The sequence below is a fragment of the Pseudopodoces humilis genome, chromosome 8, assembly GCF_049639895.1.
Source record: "Pseudopodoces humilis isolate 2021_Gansu_Grassland_sample_001 chromosome 8, ASM4963989v1, whole genome shotgun sequence".
NCBI classification, from domain to species: domain Eukaryota; kingdom Metazoa; phylum Chordata; class Aves; order Passeriformes; family Paridae; genus Pseudopodoces; species Pseudopodoces humilis.
In genome coordinates, this window is record NC_142207.1 from 1,456,482 (window position 1) to 1,473,232 (window position 16,751).

Sequence of the window (16,751 nt, forward strand, 5' to 3'; positions counted from 1 at the left end):
AGATTATGCCCCTGGTTCGAATGCAGTGTTTTAAAAGTGTCATTGTTTCTCTGCAAACCAGGGGTGCTGTGTCTAGAAAGGACCTGATACAACATGGCGTCACTGGCTGCTTGTTGCGTAGAGTACGAGAAGGAGTTGGGGAAAGGCTTGTAAAAAACCTTCTTGCACTTAGAGTTAAAACTACAGAATCCTAAAATGGTTTGGGTTGGAAAAGATCATTTTAGTCCAACTCTGTCCCTGCCATGGGTACGGGACACCTTCCACTAGACCTGGTTATTCAGAGCCTCATCCAGACTGGCCTTGAACATCTCCAGGGACTGAGAGTCCACCAGCTCTCTGGGCTACTTTATCTCTGCAATGCCACTAACCCTTGGTTCGTTTGTAGAACGTGTACAAGTCCGACCTGGAATGGCTGCGAGGCATTGGCTGGCTGACAGAAGGTTCTGTGGATGTGGTCAAAGCCAAGAAAGCTCAGGAGCTCCTCAATGACCGCTTGTACCGCACGCGGCCGGAGCAGCTGAAGTTCACCAGCATCACTGACTCCCCAGATGTTGTCCTGGCCAAGACCAACGCCATGCAGCTCAGTGATGTAAGCTCTCCATCCACTTGTGGGATGACATTTCTTTTCTTTCTGGTGGGCAGTAAAATTTCTGTGGTGGGAATGACGAGTTGGGAAGTTTTGCAAATTGGAATTACTAAAGAATTCCTTTTGGTGTTTTTTTTTTCACCATACTGAATTGCCATGGTTCCTCCTTTCTCCTCAGCGTCTGTATCGTGAGGCCTGGGATAAAGACAAGACCCAGATCTCCCTCCCTTCGGACACTCCTGTCATGCTGCAGTCCAAAGTCAACGCTATCAACATCAGCAATGTAAGAGAGTAACATGAAATATTTGTGAAGTGCTAGAAAATGAAGCCTGGCAATTGTTCTTCCAGTTTTTGCTGTAAATGGTGGTGTACAAACCCACTTTCTAATGTGCTTGTAAACAGGAAATTACATCCAGAGGCTTTTTATCAGCTCTCAGCCTATCAACAGGTTGTGTGTTCATCAGTAAACTCCCAAGCTCAGTGTGCAATTCCATACCACTCCTGCTCCCTTTGGCAAAACCTGCCAAATACCTTCCATGGAGGAGTTGTTGGAGTCTGCAGACATAGTGGTCTGTCTTCAGGAATATTTCTGGTGCCCCTTTGTGTTTTAATCTCGCACCTGTTTAAGTCATGAGTTTTCTGTTGCCAAGATCATTATTGTAACTCTGCCAGTTACAGGAAGCAAACAGAGATCCCAAGCTGGTCATTCCAGGAAAGCAGGTTTTTAGAGAAGGCATTTCACTATGTTTAACGAAGGTGATTAATTTTCTCTACAGAAACATTATCAGAAGGCCTGGGATGAAGCCAAAGCAAAAAGCTATGACCTGAGAGCTGATGCCATTCCCATCAAACAAGCCAAGGCCTCCAGAGACATTGCCAGTGAGGTACAGCCTTCTCTTCGTTTGGTGCTTGTCTGTCAGCATAACCGAGTGAAGCTCAGGCTGGCAGCCCAGGAAGCAGGAAGCCTTTTGTCTGGTGGTTGTGTCCAGGTGAGCAACACACGTTCTCTTCTCTCTGCTCTTCCAGTACAAGTACAAAGAAACCCACGAGAAGCAGAAAGGCCACTACATCGGGTGCCCCAGCGCCAAGGAGGACCCCAAGCTGGCGTGGGCCGCGCGCGCCATGGCCCTGCAGAACGACCGCCTCTACAAGAAGGCCTACAATGATTCCAAGACCCAGATCCACATCCCTGTGGATGCCCTGTCGGTGCAGGCAGCCAAGGAGTGCCAGACCCTGGTCAGTGACGTTGACTACAGGCAGTACCTGCACCAGTGGACCTGCCTTCCTGACCAGAACGACGTGATCCACGCGCGGCAGGCCTACGACCTCCAGAGCGACGTGAGTGCCCATAGAGATGTGCAGTTGTACTCTTGCTATTTAATAGATAATAGCCTTATTCTGATTGTTCAATGCTATACAGTCACAACAGATTAATTAACAGTTAGACTGTTTTCTTCAATTTTTTTGTGACTGCTATTACATGATTTTTTTACACTCTTAAAAGGCACTGATTTTTATCTCTAAATTTTATAAAACTTGATAATGTGTCGCATAATGCTTTTGGACAGGTGTGATTTGGAGAGGCTGAAGGATTTGTCTTTCTTGCTTTGATGGGACTTAGGAATAACTGCTGTTTGCTATCTCGGAATCAGGTGGCTTTTGTTCAGTTTGCTTGAGTCAGCTTGGAAATTTGTTTAATTGGAAGAAAACTCTGTGAGGTAGCTAGTTAGAGATTTTAGTGGCTGATTGCAAAGCAGGAGGAGTCAGAGTAGCTGATTTCCTGACCTGGCTTTGCTGATTATCCATTCCTCTTCCACTGTTTCAATTACAAGCTTTGGAGATGGGATTCCTGTTCCTTGCTTTTTGTCAATTTTCCTGGTAGGTAGCTTGGGGTTTTTTCAGGACTTGAAAACCACTGGAATGACTAGTGGAATAAGTGTTTTGGAGGGGACAGGAAGACTCTTCTAAGCTTTTAACATTCATCATCATTAACTGCAACTCCTGTCAGTTGTTTCTTCTTACAAGGTTTAGAATATGTTGTTTAAGACCTGAACTACTTAATTTAAATTAATTTTAGATTTAACTTTACTTACGACACTGAACATCTCATGTATATAAAAAGGATTCACCTGACTCTAGTTAGGTTTATAAAACACAATCTGCTTTGCATGGCTTAAAATAATTAAGATAATAATTCTAAACAATGTTTTCCTTTTCTGATTGTGTCACCCAGGCTGTGTACAAGTCAGACCTAGAGTGGCTCCGTGGAATTGGCTGGTTGCCCAACGACTCTCCAGAAATTAAGAGGGTGAAGAATGCCCAGGATCTCCTGAGTGACAACGTGTATCGGACCCCCATTGACAGTGTGAAATACACCAGTGTTGTGGATTCCCCAGATGTTGTTCTGGCCAAAACCAACGCTGAACAGATCAGCATTGTACGTTCCAACCTCCTCAAAGCTGCTTCCACACCAGAAACTAAAGCTAATGGGAAATCTCACTGCTGAGATATAAAACTGATCAGTGGTGTTTTAAGTTTAATGCTTTTCCAAATGTTTTACTCTTTAGAGATGATAGTTTGGGAGAGATTTATGGGATTTTATGTTATTGATAAATGAAATTCCATAATTCTGATGATATTATGAAATTTCTGTTTTAACAGCCAAAATATAAAGAAGCCTGGGAAAAGGACAAGACTATGATCCACATCATGCCAGACACACCTGAAATCAACCTAGCCAAGGCTAACGCTGTTAATTACAGCCAGGTGTGTTTATCATTCTCTTTTCTCTAAAATAGGATGTGAATTATGTAATTCTAAGATGTTGAATCTCTTTGAATCTCACTGAAGTCTGTCTTCATACAGGGCTTGTGACATTCCCTTCCATCTATCAAATATCCTTAAAGTATTCAGCTGTTTTAAAATAAATAGTTACTTTCAGCTATTTAAAAATTAGAAATATCATGCCCCACTGAGGGAATATTTTATTGAAATGGATGAGAATCCAAGGCATATAAATATTTTTTACACTTTTACAAACTCCCTTCTGTGCTTTATAGGTTGCACAGCTTGTGCTGCATGTTTCAGAGGCAGCTGCATTTATGGTTGGGAGCAGGAGTGCTCAAAAAATTTCATGGTATTTCAGCAAATAAATGTCTGGAAACTCTGTTTTTATAATGGCAAATGCCAGAGCATTCAGCATGTGTGTGATGTTTTCTCTGTCTTTTCAGAAACAATATAAAGGAGCTTGGGATGAGGTGAAGATGAGCTATGATTTGAGAGCAGATGCAATTCCAATCAAGACAGCCAAGGCTTCTAGAGAGATTGCCAGTGATGTAAGTGCCAAAAGAGGCATTTCCCATGCTCCAGGAGCTCTTTCATGCTAGCTGTTACTAATGGTGACCTCTGCTCTTGCCCCAGTACAAATACAAGCTGGAGCACGAGAAGCAGAAGGGACACTACGTGGGAGTGCCGAACGCAAAGGGAGATTCCAAAATCCAGTTTGCGCTGGACGTAGCCAAAGTTCAGAGCGAACGAGAGTACAAGAAGCACTTTGCCAAGCAGAAGACCCAGTGCCACCTGCCAGTGGACATGATGTCCATTGTGGCAGCCAAGCACGGGCAGACCCTGGTGAGCGACGCCGATTACCGGCACTACCTGCACCAGTGGATCTGCCTCCCCGACCAGAACGATGTCATTCATGCCAGGCAAGCCTACGACCTCCAGAGCGATGTAAGTTCACCTGAAACACCCCTTAAACACCTCTTAACACAGTTCTGTGTTGCCTCTTCTTATTCTGCTTCAGCTCTAAGGAGTGGGAATCTTTTCCTGAGTTCAGGGAACTCACCTTGCTCTTTGCTAGAGTTGCAAAGTATAGGCCACTTATAAATTGCCATGTTTGAAGGGTGATAAATTCAGATTTAGTGCTCATGTTGGAATTACTGCTCCCCTTTTAACCACTGGAAGTAAATTCTTTTGTTTGTGAATCTTGCTGGATCGTACAGGGAAGTGTAACTAAGAGCATGGACCCTGTTTTGTTTTGTTTCCCCAGGCTGTTTATAAAGCTGATTTGGAATGGCTGCGGGGAATTGGATGGTTGCCAAATGATTCCCTTGGAGTCAAGCATGTCAAATATGCTGGAGATCTCCTGAGTGAGGTAACCAAGTGTTTTTCAATACTAAAATTTTCTTCAGGGCTATTTGTCACTCAAAGTATTTTAAATGGTTTAAACTATGAGATTTTAAATGAAAAATGGAATTGCAGTATTTTCACAATATTCAATGTGTATGGAGAGGTTTTTCTCCACAAGAAATTCCTTGTCTTGTGTATCTATTCAGAATTGCTGTACTAGGCATCAAATATTCTGGGGTAATCTCTTCTTCCTTTTGTTGTACAGAGAAAGTACCGCACAAAAGCTGAAACTCTCCCGTTCACTCCCGTGGCCGACAGAGTTGATTATGTCACAGCAAAGAATAGCACTGAAATCCGCAGTGATGTAAGTTTGCTCTCAGTGTCTGGGCTGCATTTGACTTCTGTAATTCTGTATTTAATGTGCTTTTTCTAATGGCCTTGCAAATTCAGGGGTTGGTTCATAATTGTGTGTGTAAATTATGGTGTTTTCCCAGTTCTGTGGTGGTGCTACAAGGCAATCATTTCTTTCTGTGTCCTAGATTAAATACCACAAAGAATGGAACGAGACCAAGGCAAATTATACACTCACAGATACACCACAACTGGATATGGCCCGAGAGGCAGCCAGAATTCTAAATCAGGTATGTGGTCTCTCCTTGACAGCTTCTACTCACATTTTTTTAGGTATTTAAAAAACCTGCCTTATTGATAACAACCTGAAGGAAGGATTTGTTATCCTTATACTTCTATACAAATTGCATGCATACAGTAATGGTTATCATTGTAGTAGTGTTGAATTCCTCATGACTTTTATTTCCCACAGAATTTATACAAGGAAAGCTGGGAAAAAGAAAAAGCCACTGGTTACCTCCTGCCTCCTGACACAATACAGATCTCTCATGCCAAGCACTCAAGTGATGTCCAAAGTGAGGTAAGGATTTTTCTCATTAGGAAGATGAGTGCTTGAAAGCCTGAAATGTTAAAGGCCTTGAAAATTCCTAAACAGACTTAAAAAGCTTTCCACCTGGGGTAACATCCAGACTTTCCATGGCCTATGAATTCCACTGTTCTCCAAATAATTCAGTCATCTTTGTGATTATGGGGTTTGGAGTGCTGAAGGTCAGATTCCTTCCACATTGACTCTTTCCAGAAACAGTCCTTTCAAAATCAACTGAGCTGGACTTGCGTATTTTATAAATGTTAAATAATTGAAGTGATACTATGATTATAACATATAGGGCTCTGATTTCACTTTTTGGCCTATCAAAACCTGTAGGCCAGTACACACTTTACATTTTAAACATTTGCATAATGGATCATGAAATTATTACATGACTCTTATTTGGAATAAACATTTTGTCAAAGCAGTGTGATGTAAATACTGTAAATAAGCATCCACTCTTAAAACAATCTCAATTTGTTGCCAAAATGAGACTGAATGTGCTTGTTAGGAAACATTTTCTAGCAAGTCTTTCCTCTTGTGTTAACAATAGCTTTTACTGAAAATTGGGAGTATATTAGACTAGAAGATGCTATATTTTGAACTGGAAAGCCCATACAAAGTAATATTATTGTTTGTGACCAGATTTTGGTCGTGTACTGAAAACCTAAGGCTGCATTTGACAACTCCCTGTCTCATCTGCTTTTTGTGTCGACAAACCTGAAGCCATTCCCAGGTTAAACCAGAGTGGATACAGCCAGTGCTGATTTTCTCTGTGTTTCTCCCCTCTCCCACCAGCTGAAGTACAAAGCTGAGTATGTCAAGCAGAGAGGTCACTATGTGGGAGTTGCCAAGATGAGAGATGACCCCAAGCTGGTGTGGTACGAGCACGCGGGCGAGATCCAGAACGACAGGCTGTACAAATCAGACTACAACAAAACCAAGTCCAAAATCCACATGCCTTCGGATGCCATGGCAGTTGTGGCAGCCAAGGAGTGCCAGAACTTGGTCAGTGACGTTGACTACAGGCAGTACCTGCACCAGTGGACCTGCCTTCCTGACCAGAACGACGTGATCCACGCGCGGCAGGCCTACGACCTGCAGAGTGATGTGAGTGATGGTGCAGCCTTCCAGGTCCTTTCTACCTGGTCTGGCCTAAGGATATTGCCCACAGCACATAATCCATCCTGAGGTCAGTAATTTCTGTCCTTTTGCATTGTCTTTCTGATTTAGAACATCTATAAGGCTGATTTGGAGTGGCTTCGTGGCTGTGGTTGGGTCCCTCTCGATTCAGTGGAGCATAAGAAAGTTAAGAATGCACAGGAACTGATAGACAAGGTAAAGAGAAAATATTTCAGCAGTTCCATGATTAGCAATTCTTTCTCATGCACAGTGTTTAAGACATTATTTCACCTCTTTGCAGAGAGCATACACTAAAGAAGCCCTGGAGAACTTTTCCAAATACACAAGCGTGGTTGACACTCCTGAGATCGTTTTGGCAAAGATGAACTCTGTCAATCAGAGTGACGTATGTACCTTTTTTATTAAATAAAAATTCATATAGAAGAATTAGTAGATGATTTAATTGCTTTTGCTTTCCAGGGGTAAACAAGTAAGAAGTCTTGTGAATGAACAACATGATATTGTCATCCAAATAATTTAACATTTTCCTGTTGGAGAAGATGGCATGCCCTGACTTAGAGTTTGCATAGATTTTTCCTATAGTAGTTGAAAACTGAGTCCTGTTCTTGATGAACAGTTCGTGGAGTTCCTGGTGTTCCTAAAGTGTACTTGCTGAGCAGTATCTTAAATTTTTCAAGAGTCCATGTGGATTTTGAGGTGACACAGTAACATTTGCCTGTGTCTTACAGTGGTTGGAATGTCCTACACAAGGTTATTACATTATGACACAAGAGAAAATAAATGTCTACTACTTATAGATGGACTAATGGGAATAATGTGTTTCTCCTGTGGAATTAACTGTGTGTTTGTTTTCTTTTGCAGCTAAAATACAAAGAAACTTTTAACCAGGAGAAAGGCCAGTACATTGGGTCTGATGATACTCCTGCTCTGCACCATGCCAAAGACATGGCCTTGCTCCACAGTGAGGTGAGATCCCATAAATATCAACCTTTGAAAGCCACAGAGTGTAGGGTGGACTTGAGGAGCTGTTCCACTCTCAGCAGTGGCACTGGGAAGGTTATTTAATCCCTTTTTTCTTCAGCTTTCCCATTTGGATTGTTGGAATCAGGGTGATTTCTTTCCTTATTGAAGTGGTCTCAAAGGACAGCTGTGTGGTGCTTGGAAGTCATAATAGTGTGTCAAAACCAAATGTAATTCCATCCAGTAATATCTTCTGAGACTACTGATAAATTTTACATTTACTTTTTTTATAAGAAATCGAAAGTGTAGATGATTTACGTTATTAACCAGTTACTTTTGAGTACTCTCACTGATTGTAATGAGAAACTCCTATTTTTTAAAAATAGAAGTGATTACTCATTCATGTGAGTAGGCACTTCATAATTTAATCTGAAGGTGAATATATTTAATATTTAACAAAATAAGTATTAGAAAAGTGCCATTGACACTGTTTCTTTAATAAACACCGATATTTCTTGAAGACTTTTCACAATTTTGATTATCTATAAAGTTATCTTCTATAATTATCTATATTATATATAATATAGATATATATTTTATGTATCTATATATATTTATATATTTATATTATATATAAATAGATATATATTTTTATATCTATATATATTTATATATATATATTATATATATAATGTAGATATATATTTATATGATATCTATTTATAGATAATATATTATCTATAAAAACACTTCTATACTGTACTTTTAAACCAGAGTTCATATCTATAGTTTGGATATTTTTACTACTCTTCTGATATAAATATAATAAAGAAAGCAGAAATCAGCTCAAACTTGTGCTCAAGTAACTTCCTGAAGTGAACACCTGTCCTGTTTGTCTTATACTAAATGACTGTTCAAAACAAACATCCTCCATTTAATTTATTGGGAACCACTGTAAAAATAAAAATTAAATTAAAAGTAAAAATTCTGTGTTCCATGTCATATCCCCTGTGTGTATAAATGGGAAATAGAATTGATTTTTTCATTAAAATCTGCATGTGCTTTGTTTGTCTAGAAACATTACAAGAAGGCTTGGGAGCTGAGCAAGCCCATTGGATACACTCTGGATGAGAAATACGTTCCACTCGTGGGAGCCAAACATGCAAACCACATCAACAGTGAGGTCAGGAGGGATTCCCCATTCTTTCCCTTTCTCCCCCCAAATTCCAATGTTGGAATGAACATTAAAATTCCCACGTGAATATTTTTGCAGCTTAAATATAAGGAAATATATGAGAAGCTGAAAGGCCATTACCTGGCTGGGAAGGATATTGGTGATTTCCCCAGTGTCATTCATTCCCGGGAATTCCAGAAAATGAGGAGCGCGGTAAGGAATGAACGAGTCTGGAATATTTTCCATTTGTTTTGTTTCACCATTTATTTCACTGATGAAAGTCACTATTTCATTACTTAGACATAAATAAGGCAAAGCTTAATAGAGCTGTAGAATCACAGGATCATTAAGGTTGGAAAAGGCTTCCAAAAATCAAGTCCAGCCTTAATATAAATCCACAGTATTATCAGTAAAAGTAATTTCAACATGTTTCTATTTCCTGAATGCTTATTTTATATATGAGTTTAATAATTGAATTTTAAATTATTTAGGAGATTGAAAAGGGATTTGTTTAGCTATTAGAAAAACTACAGTAAGGAAAAAAAAAACACACCTTTTTCTGTTTCAGTCTAAGGACCTGAGCAGTAAAAAATACCATGTGTGATTAATTTCCTTCACAAATAAAGGAAATTTTTTTGAGATCTTTCAGATTTTGAGTTGAAGTAGGAATTTAAGAATTTGAAAATTAAATGTACATTTGGTGTGTTGCTGTTGTCAGCACTGCACATACAATGTGTCATGCAGAGCATAAAATCAGTGTAATCCCAAATATTCTATCTTTAATTAGATGAAAACCATTTGTGGAGCATGAGTTTTTTAACCCTGAAGACTTGTTAGTTTTCTAATCAGCTGTTAAACTGCGAGTGAAGGTCATTGTTGTCCTTCCAGAACTTCATAAAAATAAAAGGTGATTAATATCCAAGTTAAGATTTCTATCCTGTTGAATCCCATGGGAGCTTAGCTATTAAATCCAGAAAACACATCTCAGACTACACTGTCACCTTTTAGTCCAAAATCCAAAGTTATACAGAAAATCACTTTTATTTCCTCTCACCTTTTCCCCAATCTTTGCTTTTCAGCTGGCCTACAGGAAGAATTATGAAGACACCAAGAAAAATGTCCATATTCCAACGGACATGATGAACCACGTCCTGGCCAAGAAGTGCCAGTACATCCTCAGTGATCTGGAGTACCGCACGTACTTCCACCAGTGGAGCTGTTCACCTGAAGAAAACGATGTTATTCACGCCAGGAAAGCCCAGGAGATTCTGAGTGATGTATGTTTATTATTTATTTAGAGCCATGGAATAGGCTGGGTTGGGAGGTCATCCAGTCCATCTCCTGGCCCTGAACAGGACACCCCAAAAGTCCCATCAGGAGTCTGAGGGCATTGTCCAAACCCTTCTAAACTTATGTGAACTTATTGAACCTATTTGTTTGACATTATAGCAGCCTTTCCCATCATTTTTTTCCCAAGTATCTTCCCTAATATTCAAACACAAAATTAATAACCGGCTTTAAATATTAAATTTTTAAATAATGTGAAATTAATAATGGCTTAAGGTTCTTAGTACCAATCACTGCAGTGATCCTTCTCTGTTGTAATTGGGAATGCTGGAATTAGCAGGGGGGCCAGGACAGCATCCAGAATCCTTCTGGATCCAGTGGGTCTGGAAAAGAATTCCCCTTGTTTGTTGGGGTTGTATCAGCCCACGGCTGAGAGAACGGTGCTCGTATTCTGCAGTCAGTGGTGTCTCAGCTTGGGCCAACCAACCTTCCCAATAAATCCGAGGGTGTGTTAATTGTGTGGCTTAGTAGGATGCACAATTCCTTGGTTTAATTGGCAGAAGGAAAATTTCTTCCTAACCTAATGTTCTGTTCACTTCCATGCAGTCTGTGTATAAAGATGACCTGAACTGGCTGAAGGGACTTGGATGTTACGTCTGGGATACTCCACAGATCCTACAGGCTAAGAAATCCTATGACCTGCAGAGCCAGGTAAGTTTCCCTTAAATAAACATTTATGTGTTTCTTACATTTATGATTCATTGGGGCTGACATGTCCTAGTCCAGAGCAGAATGAAGTAATTCCTGTTACATCAGAAGTATTTTGTTTAAACTGTGAAAATACAGTCTTGAAGTTGCTTCTGTAGAGACATCACTTGTGTTATTTGAGGAGGAGAAAGTAAAGACAGCTGTGGTTTTTTAATTTCATTATTCCTTAATTCATACTGGCTGTATATTAAGTATTTCTGTTTTATGACCTGTCGCTTTCAGAGTTGATTTTAACTGAGCTGTAATCTTTTATTTCAGCTGTCCAGATATGATTTTAAAGGAAGCTGGCAGGGAATTTCCAGGTAATTTTCAGCACTAATGGGTATTTTGTTGGTTTTGTGTCCTTAGATAAAATACACCTCTGCAGGGAAGGAGAACTTCCAGAACTTCAGTGTGGTTACAGACACTCCTGTCTATGTGACTGCTCTGCAAAGTGCTGCCAACGCCAGTGAGGTGAATCCCCACCTTTTCTGCTCAGGACTGTCCTTCTGAGCATTGAAACAATCCTCTAAACCCAGCTTTCATCTTCCAGGTGAAATACAAGGAGGAATTCCAAAAAACTAAGGACAAGTACACAACTGTGGCTGACACAGTGGATTCAGAAAGAGTTCAGAGTTTGAAACATCTCTATAGTGATGTAAGTGTTTATACACAATTGTTTTTCTCTTAAGGATCTTCAAGGTGGGATTTTTGTTTTATTTTGTTTGTTCACTCTGTTTGAAGATAAACATCCAAACCAGGAGTTTCTCAAAGCTGGTGCTCTGTACTACCTGAGCTTCAGGGAGGTGTTGTACTTCAGGCAAGGGCCATATTTTCCAACTGTAATGCCAGTCTTGGCAAAACACCTGGATTAATAAACAGATTCCCTGAATAAAATTACACCTGAACAAAATTAAAACCTCATATGAGAACAGACATGAATAGAAGGGATTTCTATCAACCTTTACATGCACTTGATATCAAGTATCACTTAATATCTTCTTTACAATACTTTGTGGTGTCTAAATAAAAGCAAAAGGGCTTTTGATTTCTATTGGGTGTTGGTAATTATTTACAAGAATTGATTTTCCACTCACAAAAACTTTCTATTTCCCCACAGAATCTCTACAAGAAGGCCTGGGATAAAGTGAAGGCCACCAGCTATGCACTGCCCCCAGATGCTGTAGCCTTGGCACGTGCCAAAGAACTGAAGCACAATGCAAGCATTGTAAGTGAATTCAATTCTTTATTTTTTTTTATCAGATCATCTTTTTTAACAACTAAATCCTTCATGCCATGCATCTAGTATAGATATTTATATTTTTTAAACTTTAATTTACTTTTCCTTTTTAATTGAGATCTAATATGTATCTGTAGATAATGTTTTTTTCTCTGATAGTCATTTGGGTAACAGTCCTTTGTGGCTTCTTGCCATGGGAAAAAAAAAAAGTCAATTTTTATAGTAATCCAAACTGAAAATGTTAGAGTTTTTCTAGTCTAAGTTTCATGAGCATTCAGGTCAGAAAAACACCAAAAATCTTTAAATGATGCTCAGTAAAACAGAAAACATCTTATGCTTTACTGAAGCTGGAATTAAGAGAGACAACTCCACAGATCCCTTTAAATTAAACAGCTGGAACAACAAATAAGTGCCTTCTTCTTCATCTACTGATTTTTAAAATACTCTCATCAGCTGTTGTTTTACAACCTGATTATTATGATGTGCTTTCTTTGCCATTTAAGACAAAAAAATAAAGGTAAAATCCTGCTTTAAAGCCTTTTCTCTACTTGTTGGAATCAACTTTTTGCTTAATGATGATTAATTTTGTTCCAAAACCACAACTGACTCATTGGAGTCAGTTAATTGTTGCATTTCCTTGCTTGTGCTCAGGTCAAATACCGTGAGGAGTATGACAAGTTCAAAGCCCTGTACACCCTCCCCAGAGGTGTTGAGGATGATCCCAATACGGAAAGGTGCCTCAGGGTTGGGAAGCTCAACATCGATGTAAGTGCTGGTTCTGGATGTGTGTTTTCCTGATAAAGCCATACTTACCTCAAAAGCAGCCACTCAAAGAATCCACGTGCCTTGATCCAGACATCCCATTCCCAACTGCATTTGGCAGAGTGCAGTATTTCCTAAATTCCAGAATACGACCATGAATTTCAGTTTTAACTCAATTCCTGCATTGTCTGCATGGCCAAACCTTTAGTGTAATATGGGAAAAATCCTCATCTGCCTCCTTTTAGCTCATCAGCGCAATGAAAATTGAACAAATCACATTTTACCTCCCTTGCTGAGGTTCTGCAAATTATTTTTAGAGCAGGCCAGATGTACATTTTAGTCACGGCCAAAGCGATCGCTCTCGCACTGACATCCCATGAAAACAGCAACGGTTTCCTCCAAATTTAGCAACAATTTGTGCTGCAGCTTTATGAAAGCGTTGCTTTAACTCCACAGCGTCTGTACAAAGAGACCTATGAGAAGACCAAAGCCAAGGTGCACATTGTCCCAGACATGGTGGACATCATCTCAGCCAAGGATGCCCAGAAGAAGATCAGCGAGGTCGATTATCGCACGCGGCTCCACGAGTGGATCTGCCTGCCCGACCTGCAGGTCAACACCCACGTGAGAAGAGTCACCGACCAAGTCAGTGATGTGAGTCCCCAAATCACTTGTTCCCGGCTCACTTTGGAGAACATTCCTTTGTTTGTGCTCTGTTGGAGGAAATTATTAAGAAAAATATCGCTGGAGCGCTCTGAAGTTGCCACTTGACTTCATTTTTGTGGCACTTGGCAATAAATGGGTCACTGAGATGGAGCTTAGGTGAATAGAGTCAGAAAATCCCAGAATGGTTTGGGTTGAAAAGGACCCTTAAAGCTCATCCAGTTCCACTCCCTCCCATGGGACACCTTCCACTATCCCAGGCTGCTCCAACCTGGCCTTGAACATTTCCAGGGATGGCGAGTCCACAACCTCTGTGCAACAACTTCAATAATTTCAGTATTGATTGTGCAGGCATTTGGGTCATAATTATAATCATTAATTACAGTTCTACCCTGTCTGTAAATTGTCCTTTATTTGGTTGCATGAGGTGTGGAGACTTTGGAAATCTGTGCAAATCCTGGTTGGGCGAAGCTTGTCTTGAGCAGGTCAGCCCAGGAGTAGGATCTGGCAGTAAATCAGTGTCCAGTAGGATGTGCAGGTGGTTTTTTTTAAAAAAAAAATATTAGATTTTTAATTTATTGCCCAAACTGAAGCAAATTGAAGAAAAATTTCTTAAATTCCAGGAGAAATTGTTTTTATTTTCCTCAAAACAAAAAAACAAACAAAACAACCCCCAAACCAAAACAACAAAAAACCAAACCCTGAAAACAAAAAAATCAAAGGAGTAGAAACCTTCCTTGCCATCATTTGTCAGTTGTGTTTTGAAATGATTTAGAAATGAGGGATTAGATCCTGGTGGAATTCTTACAGGTTCCTTCTCTGCTCCCTTAGGTGATCTACAAGGATGATCTGAACTGGCTGAAAGGCATTGGCTGCTTTGTCTGGGACACTCCCGAAATCCTCCATGCCAAGCAAGCCTATGACCTCCGCAGTGATGTGAGTGGGTAACTCTGGGATTGCCTCTTAGTCTTCTTTTTCACTCCACTGTAGCTTTATTCCACTCCAGGTGTAGTCTGGAAAATGTTATTTATCCTTCTTGATTGAAGGATTCATTAAATAACAAGCCATAGTTGCAATATGCTTTCTGTTTCAATGCTGGTTTCACTAATAAAATAGCTCAGTGATGAAATAATTAGTAACTATAGTAAGTGTAATAATACAATAAATTAAATTAACAATTACTAGCATTAGTAATCAGAACTCTTGCATTCTCTCTGCAGATTAAGTACAAATCTAAGGCAGAAAAAATGAAGAAGGACTTCACTGTGGTCACAGACACTCCTGTCTATGTCCAGAATGTGCTCAGTGCCTTGAATTTAAGTGAAGTAAGTGTTTCTCTCACCTTGCAGCCAATATTCCAAATGCTGTTAGCTCACCAGCTTTAGAAATGGGACTTCTAATATTTATTTAATAATTTAATTTTAATCATTGTTGGTTATCTACACCTCATTGTGGACACAATCACTAAAATCATTAATTGCCTGAAGCCAAAAAAATTTTAATCCATTTTTTTAGGAGCTGTTTCCACTGTATGCAAACAAAACACACTGTGAGAGAATGTGACAATTATGACTTTTTTCTCTTTCCCAGGCTGTCTATCGTGGTGATTACAGGAGGAATGTCCAAGGCAAGATGATCCCTACTGATAAAACAGTGGATTTGGAGCGGGCGTATAATGCCAACAAAATACAGAGTGAGGTAAATACAAAACTGTGGGCTCCACAGAGTTTGTGACCCTGGAAAACCAAATTGTCTGGTTTTAGCTTTCCAGGTGAAGCTGCATGTCACTGCTCTGGAATGAAAGTGGGAAAATATCCTCATTTGAGCTATAAAAATTCATTTTAATGCATTTTTTCCCCCAGACATGGGGGAAATCTTTTGCCAGTTGTTCGAGAGATTCCCAAGATTGAGGGATTTCCCCCTCAAATGTTGCTGACAGTTGCACAAAGTGTTTCTCTCTCCTCTTGCAGAATTTGTATCGCTGGGCTGGTGTGAATGCTCTGCCCACCGGGTACAGCCTTCCCACGGACACTCCGCACTTCCAGCACGCCAAACACGTCCAGCACATCGGCAGTGATGTGAGTCGGGGACTAAATCCTTCTGCACCACGGGAATGATCAGCAGCCCCACACAAGGGACTCTCAGCTTGGCCCTTTACTGCCCAAACACAAATTTCCTCAGCATTATGCAAATATTTTATTAGATGCAAGAAAAACTAATTTTGTTGTTAATTTTGGGCCGTGTGATAAGGGGTGAAATAATTATGATGTGTGGTGTATTTGACTCTGATAAAGCTACATCTCACTGGTTTATCTCTAAAAATCTGTCTCTTTATACAGCAGAAATTGCTGTCAGAGCTGCAGTGTAGCCAGAATCGTAATCAAATTTAATTTCTGTGTGCTTTTGTACTTCTTACAGCTGAAATATAAAGAAGCCTACGAACACATGAAAGCCAAGGGCTACACTCTGGGACCTAAAGATGTTGGCTTTGAAAGTGTGAGGAAAGTCAATCAAGTCATTAACGAGGTACAGTAAATACATGTATTTGCTTTCACTTGTATTTGCAGTGCCCAAAATATGCATAATGAGAGTGCATTGACTGGAAAGCTGTAGGATCCCTCTTCTTTCAGGCTTTTCAGAATAAAAGTTTATTTAGAGAAGTATCCATGAAGAACAGTGAGGGATCATGGATCCAGGCTGAAACTGTTACTATTTATATTTATATTTATATTTATATTTATATTTATATTTATATTTATATTTATATTTATATTTATATTTATATTTATATTCTTACTTACATATCTCTATATATTTTTTATATGTATAAACATATATGTAATATATATACAATATTTTATATATTTTTATTTTTATTTTTATATATAAAATATATTTATATTTATATATTCAATTTATATATTTATATTTATTTATTTAATTTACTGTTTATATTACATTATATTTATAAACTAATATTTTATAGTATAAAATTTCAGCCTAATTTTATTAGCTGTGATTAAAGTTGAATAGAAGTCTTTGTATAAAACTGGGGCACAATAGTTTTAGGTTTTATATTTATTTGTTTTATATATACATTTACTCACTTCTTTGGTCA

The 16,751-nt window shown here is 39.2% G+C and overlaps 1 protein-coding gene across 34 annotated transcripts in view; it reads left to right on the plus strand.

The window, feature by feature from the left end:
• The window catches only part of NEB (nebulin), a 97,094-nt gene that overhangs the window by 42,432 nt on the left and 37,911 nt on the right, over nucleotides 1–16,751 (plus strand). For 31 of the 34 annotated variants that reach the window (XM_088059075.1, XM_088059082.1, XM_088059106.1 and 28 more), the window contains 30 exons: nucleotides 386–589; nucleotides 765–869; nucleotides 1,363–1,470; nucleotides 1,613–1,924; nucleotides 2,820–3,023; nucleotides 3,248–3,352; nucleotides 3,817–3,921; nucleotides 4,007–4,318; nucleotides 4,638–4,742; nucleotides 4,983–5,081; nucleotides 5,257–5,358; nucleotides 5,541–5,648; nucleotides 6,456–6,767; nucleotides 6,891–6,995; nucleotides 7,081–7,185; nucleotides 7,662–7,766; nucleotides 8,836–8,943; nucleotides 9,034–9,147; nucleotides 10,014–10,211; nucleotides 10,828–10,932; nucleotides 11,338–11,442; nucleotides 11,522–11,626; nucleotides 12,089–12,196; nucleotides 12,860–12,973; nucleotides 13,427–13,624; nucleotides 14,465–14,569; nucleotides 14,854–14,958; nucleotides 15,224–15,331; nucleotides 15,604–15,711; nucleotides 16,052–16,159. In XM_088059075.1, the coding sequence (XP_087915201.1) occupies nucleotides 386–589; nucleotides 765–869; nucleotides 1,363–1,470; nucleotides 1,613–1,924; nucleotides 2,820–3,023; nucleotides 3,248–3,352; nucleotides 3,817–3,921; nucleotides 4,007–4,318; nucleotides 4,638–4,742; nucleotides 4,983–5,081; nucleotides 5,257–5,358; nucleotides 5,541–5,648; nucleotides 6,456–6,767; nucleotides 6,891–6,995; nucleotides 7,081–7,185; nucleotides 7,662–7,766; nucleotides 8,836–8,943; nucleotides 9,034–9,147; nucleotides 10,014–10,211; nucleotides 10,828–10,932; nucleotides 11,338–11,442; nucleotides 11,522–11,626; nucleotides 12,089–12,196; nucleotides 12,860–12,973; nucleotides 13,427–13,624; nucleotides 14,465–14,569; nucleotides 14,854–14,958; nucleotides 15,224–15,331; nucleotides 15,604–15,711; nucleotides 16,052–16,159 (4,185 nt within the window). The remainder of the gene's footprint in view (nucleotides 1–385; nucleotides 590–764; nucleotides 870–1,362; nucleotides 1,471–1,612; nucleotides 1,925–2,819; nucleotides 3,024–3,247; nucleotides 3,353–3,816; nucleotides 3,922–4,006; nucleotides 4,319–4,637; nucleotides 4,743–4,982; nucleotides 5,082–5,256; nucleotides 5,359–5,540; nucleotides 5,649–6,455; nucleotides 6,768–6,890; nucleotides 6,996–7,080; nucleotides 7,186–7,661; nucleotides 7,767–8,835; nucleotides 8,944–9,033; nucleotides 9,148–10,013; nucleotides 10,212–10,827; nucleotides 10,933–11,337; nucleotides 11,443–11,521; nucleotides 11,627–12,088; nucleotides 12,197–12,859; nucleotides 12,974–13,426; nucleotides 13,625–14,464; nucleotides 14,570–14,853; nucleotides 14,959–15,223; nucleotides 15,332–15,603; nucleotides 15,712–16,051; nucleotides 16,160–16,751) is intronic. The other 3 variants (XM_088059102.1, XM_088059107.1, XM_088059098.1) reach the window with 1 other exon arrangement.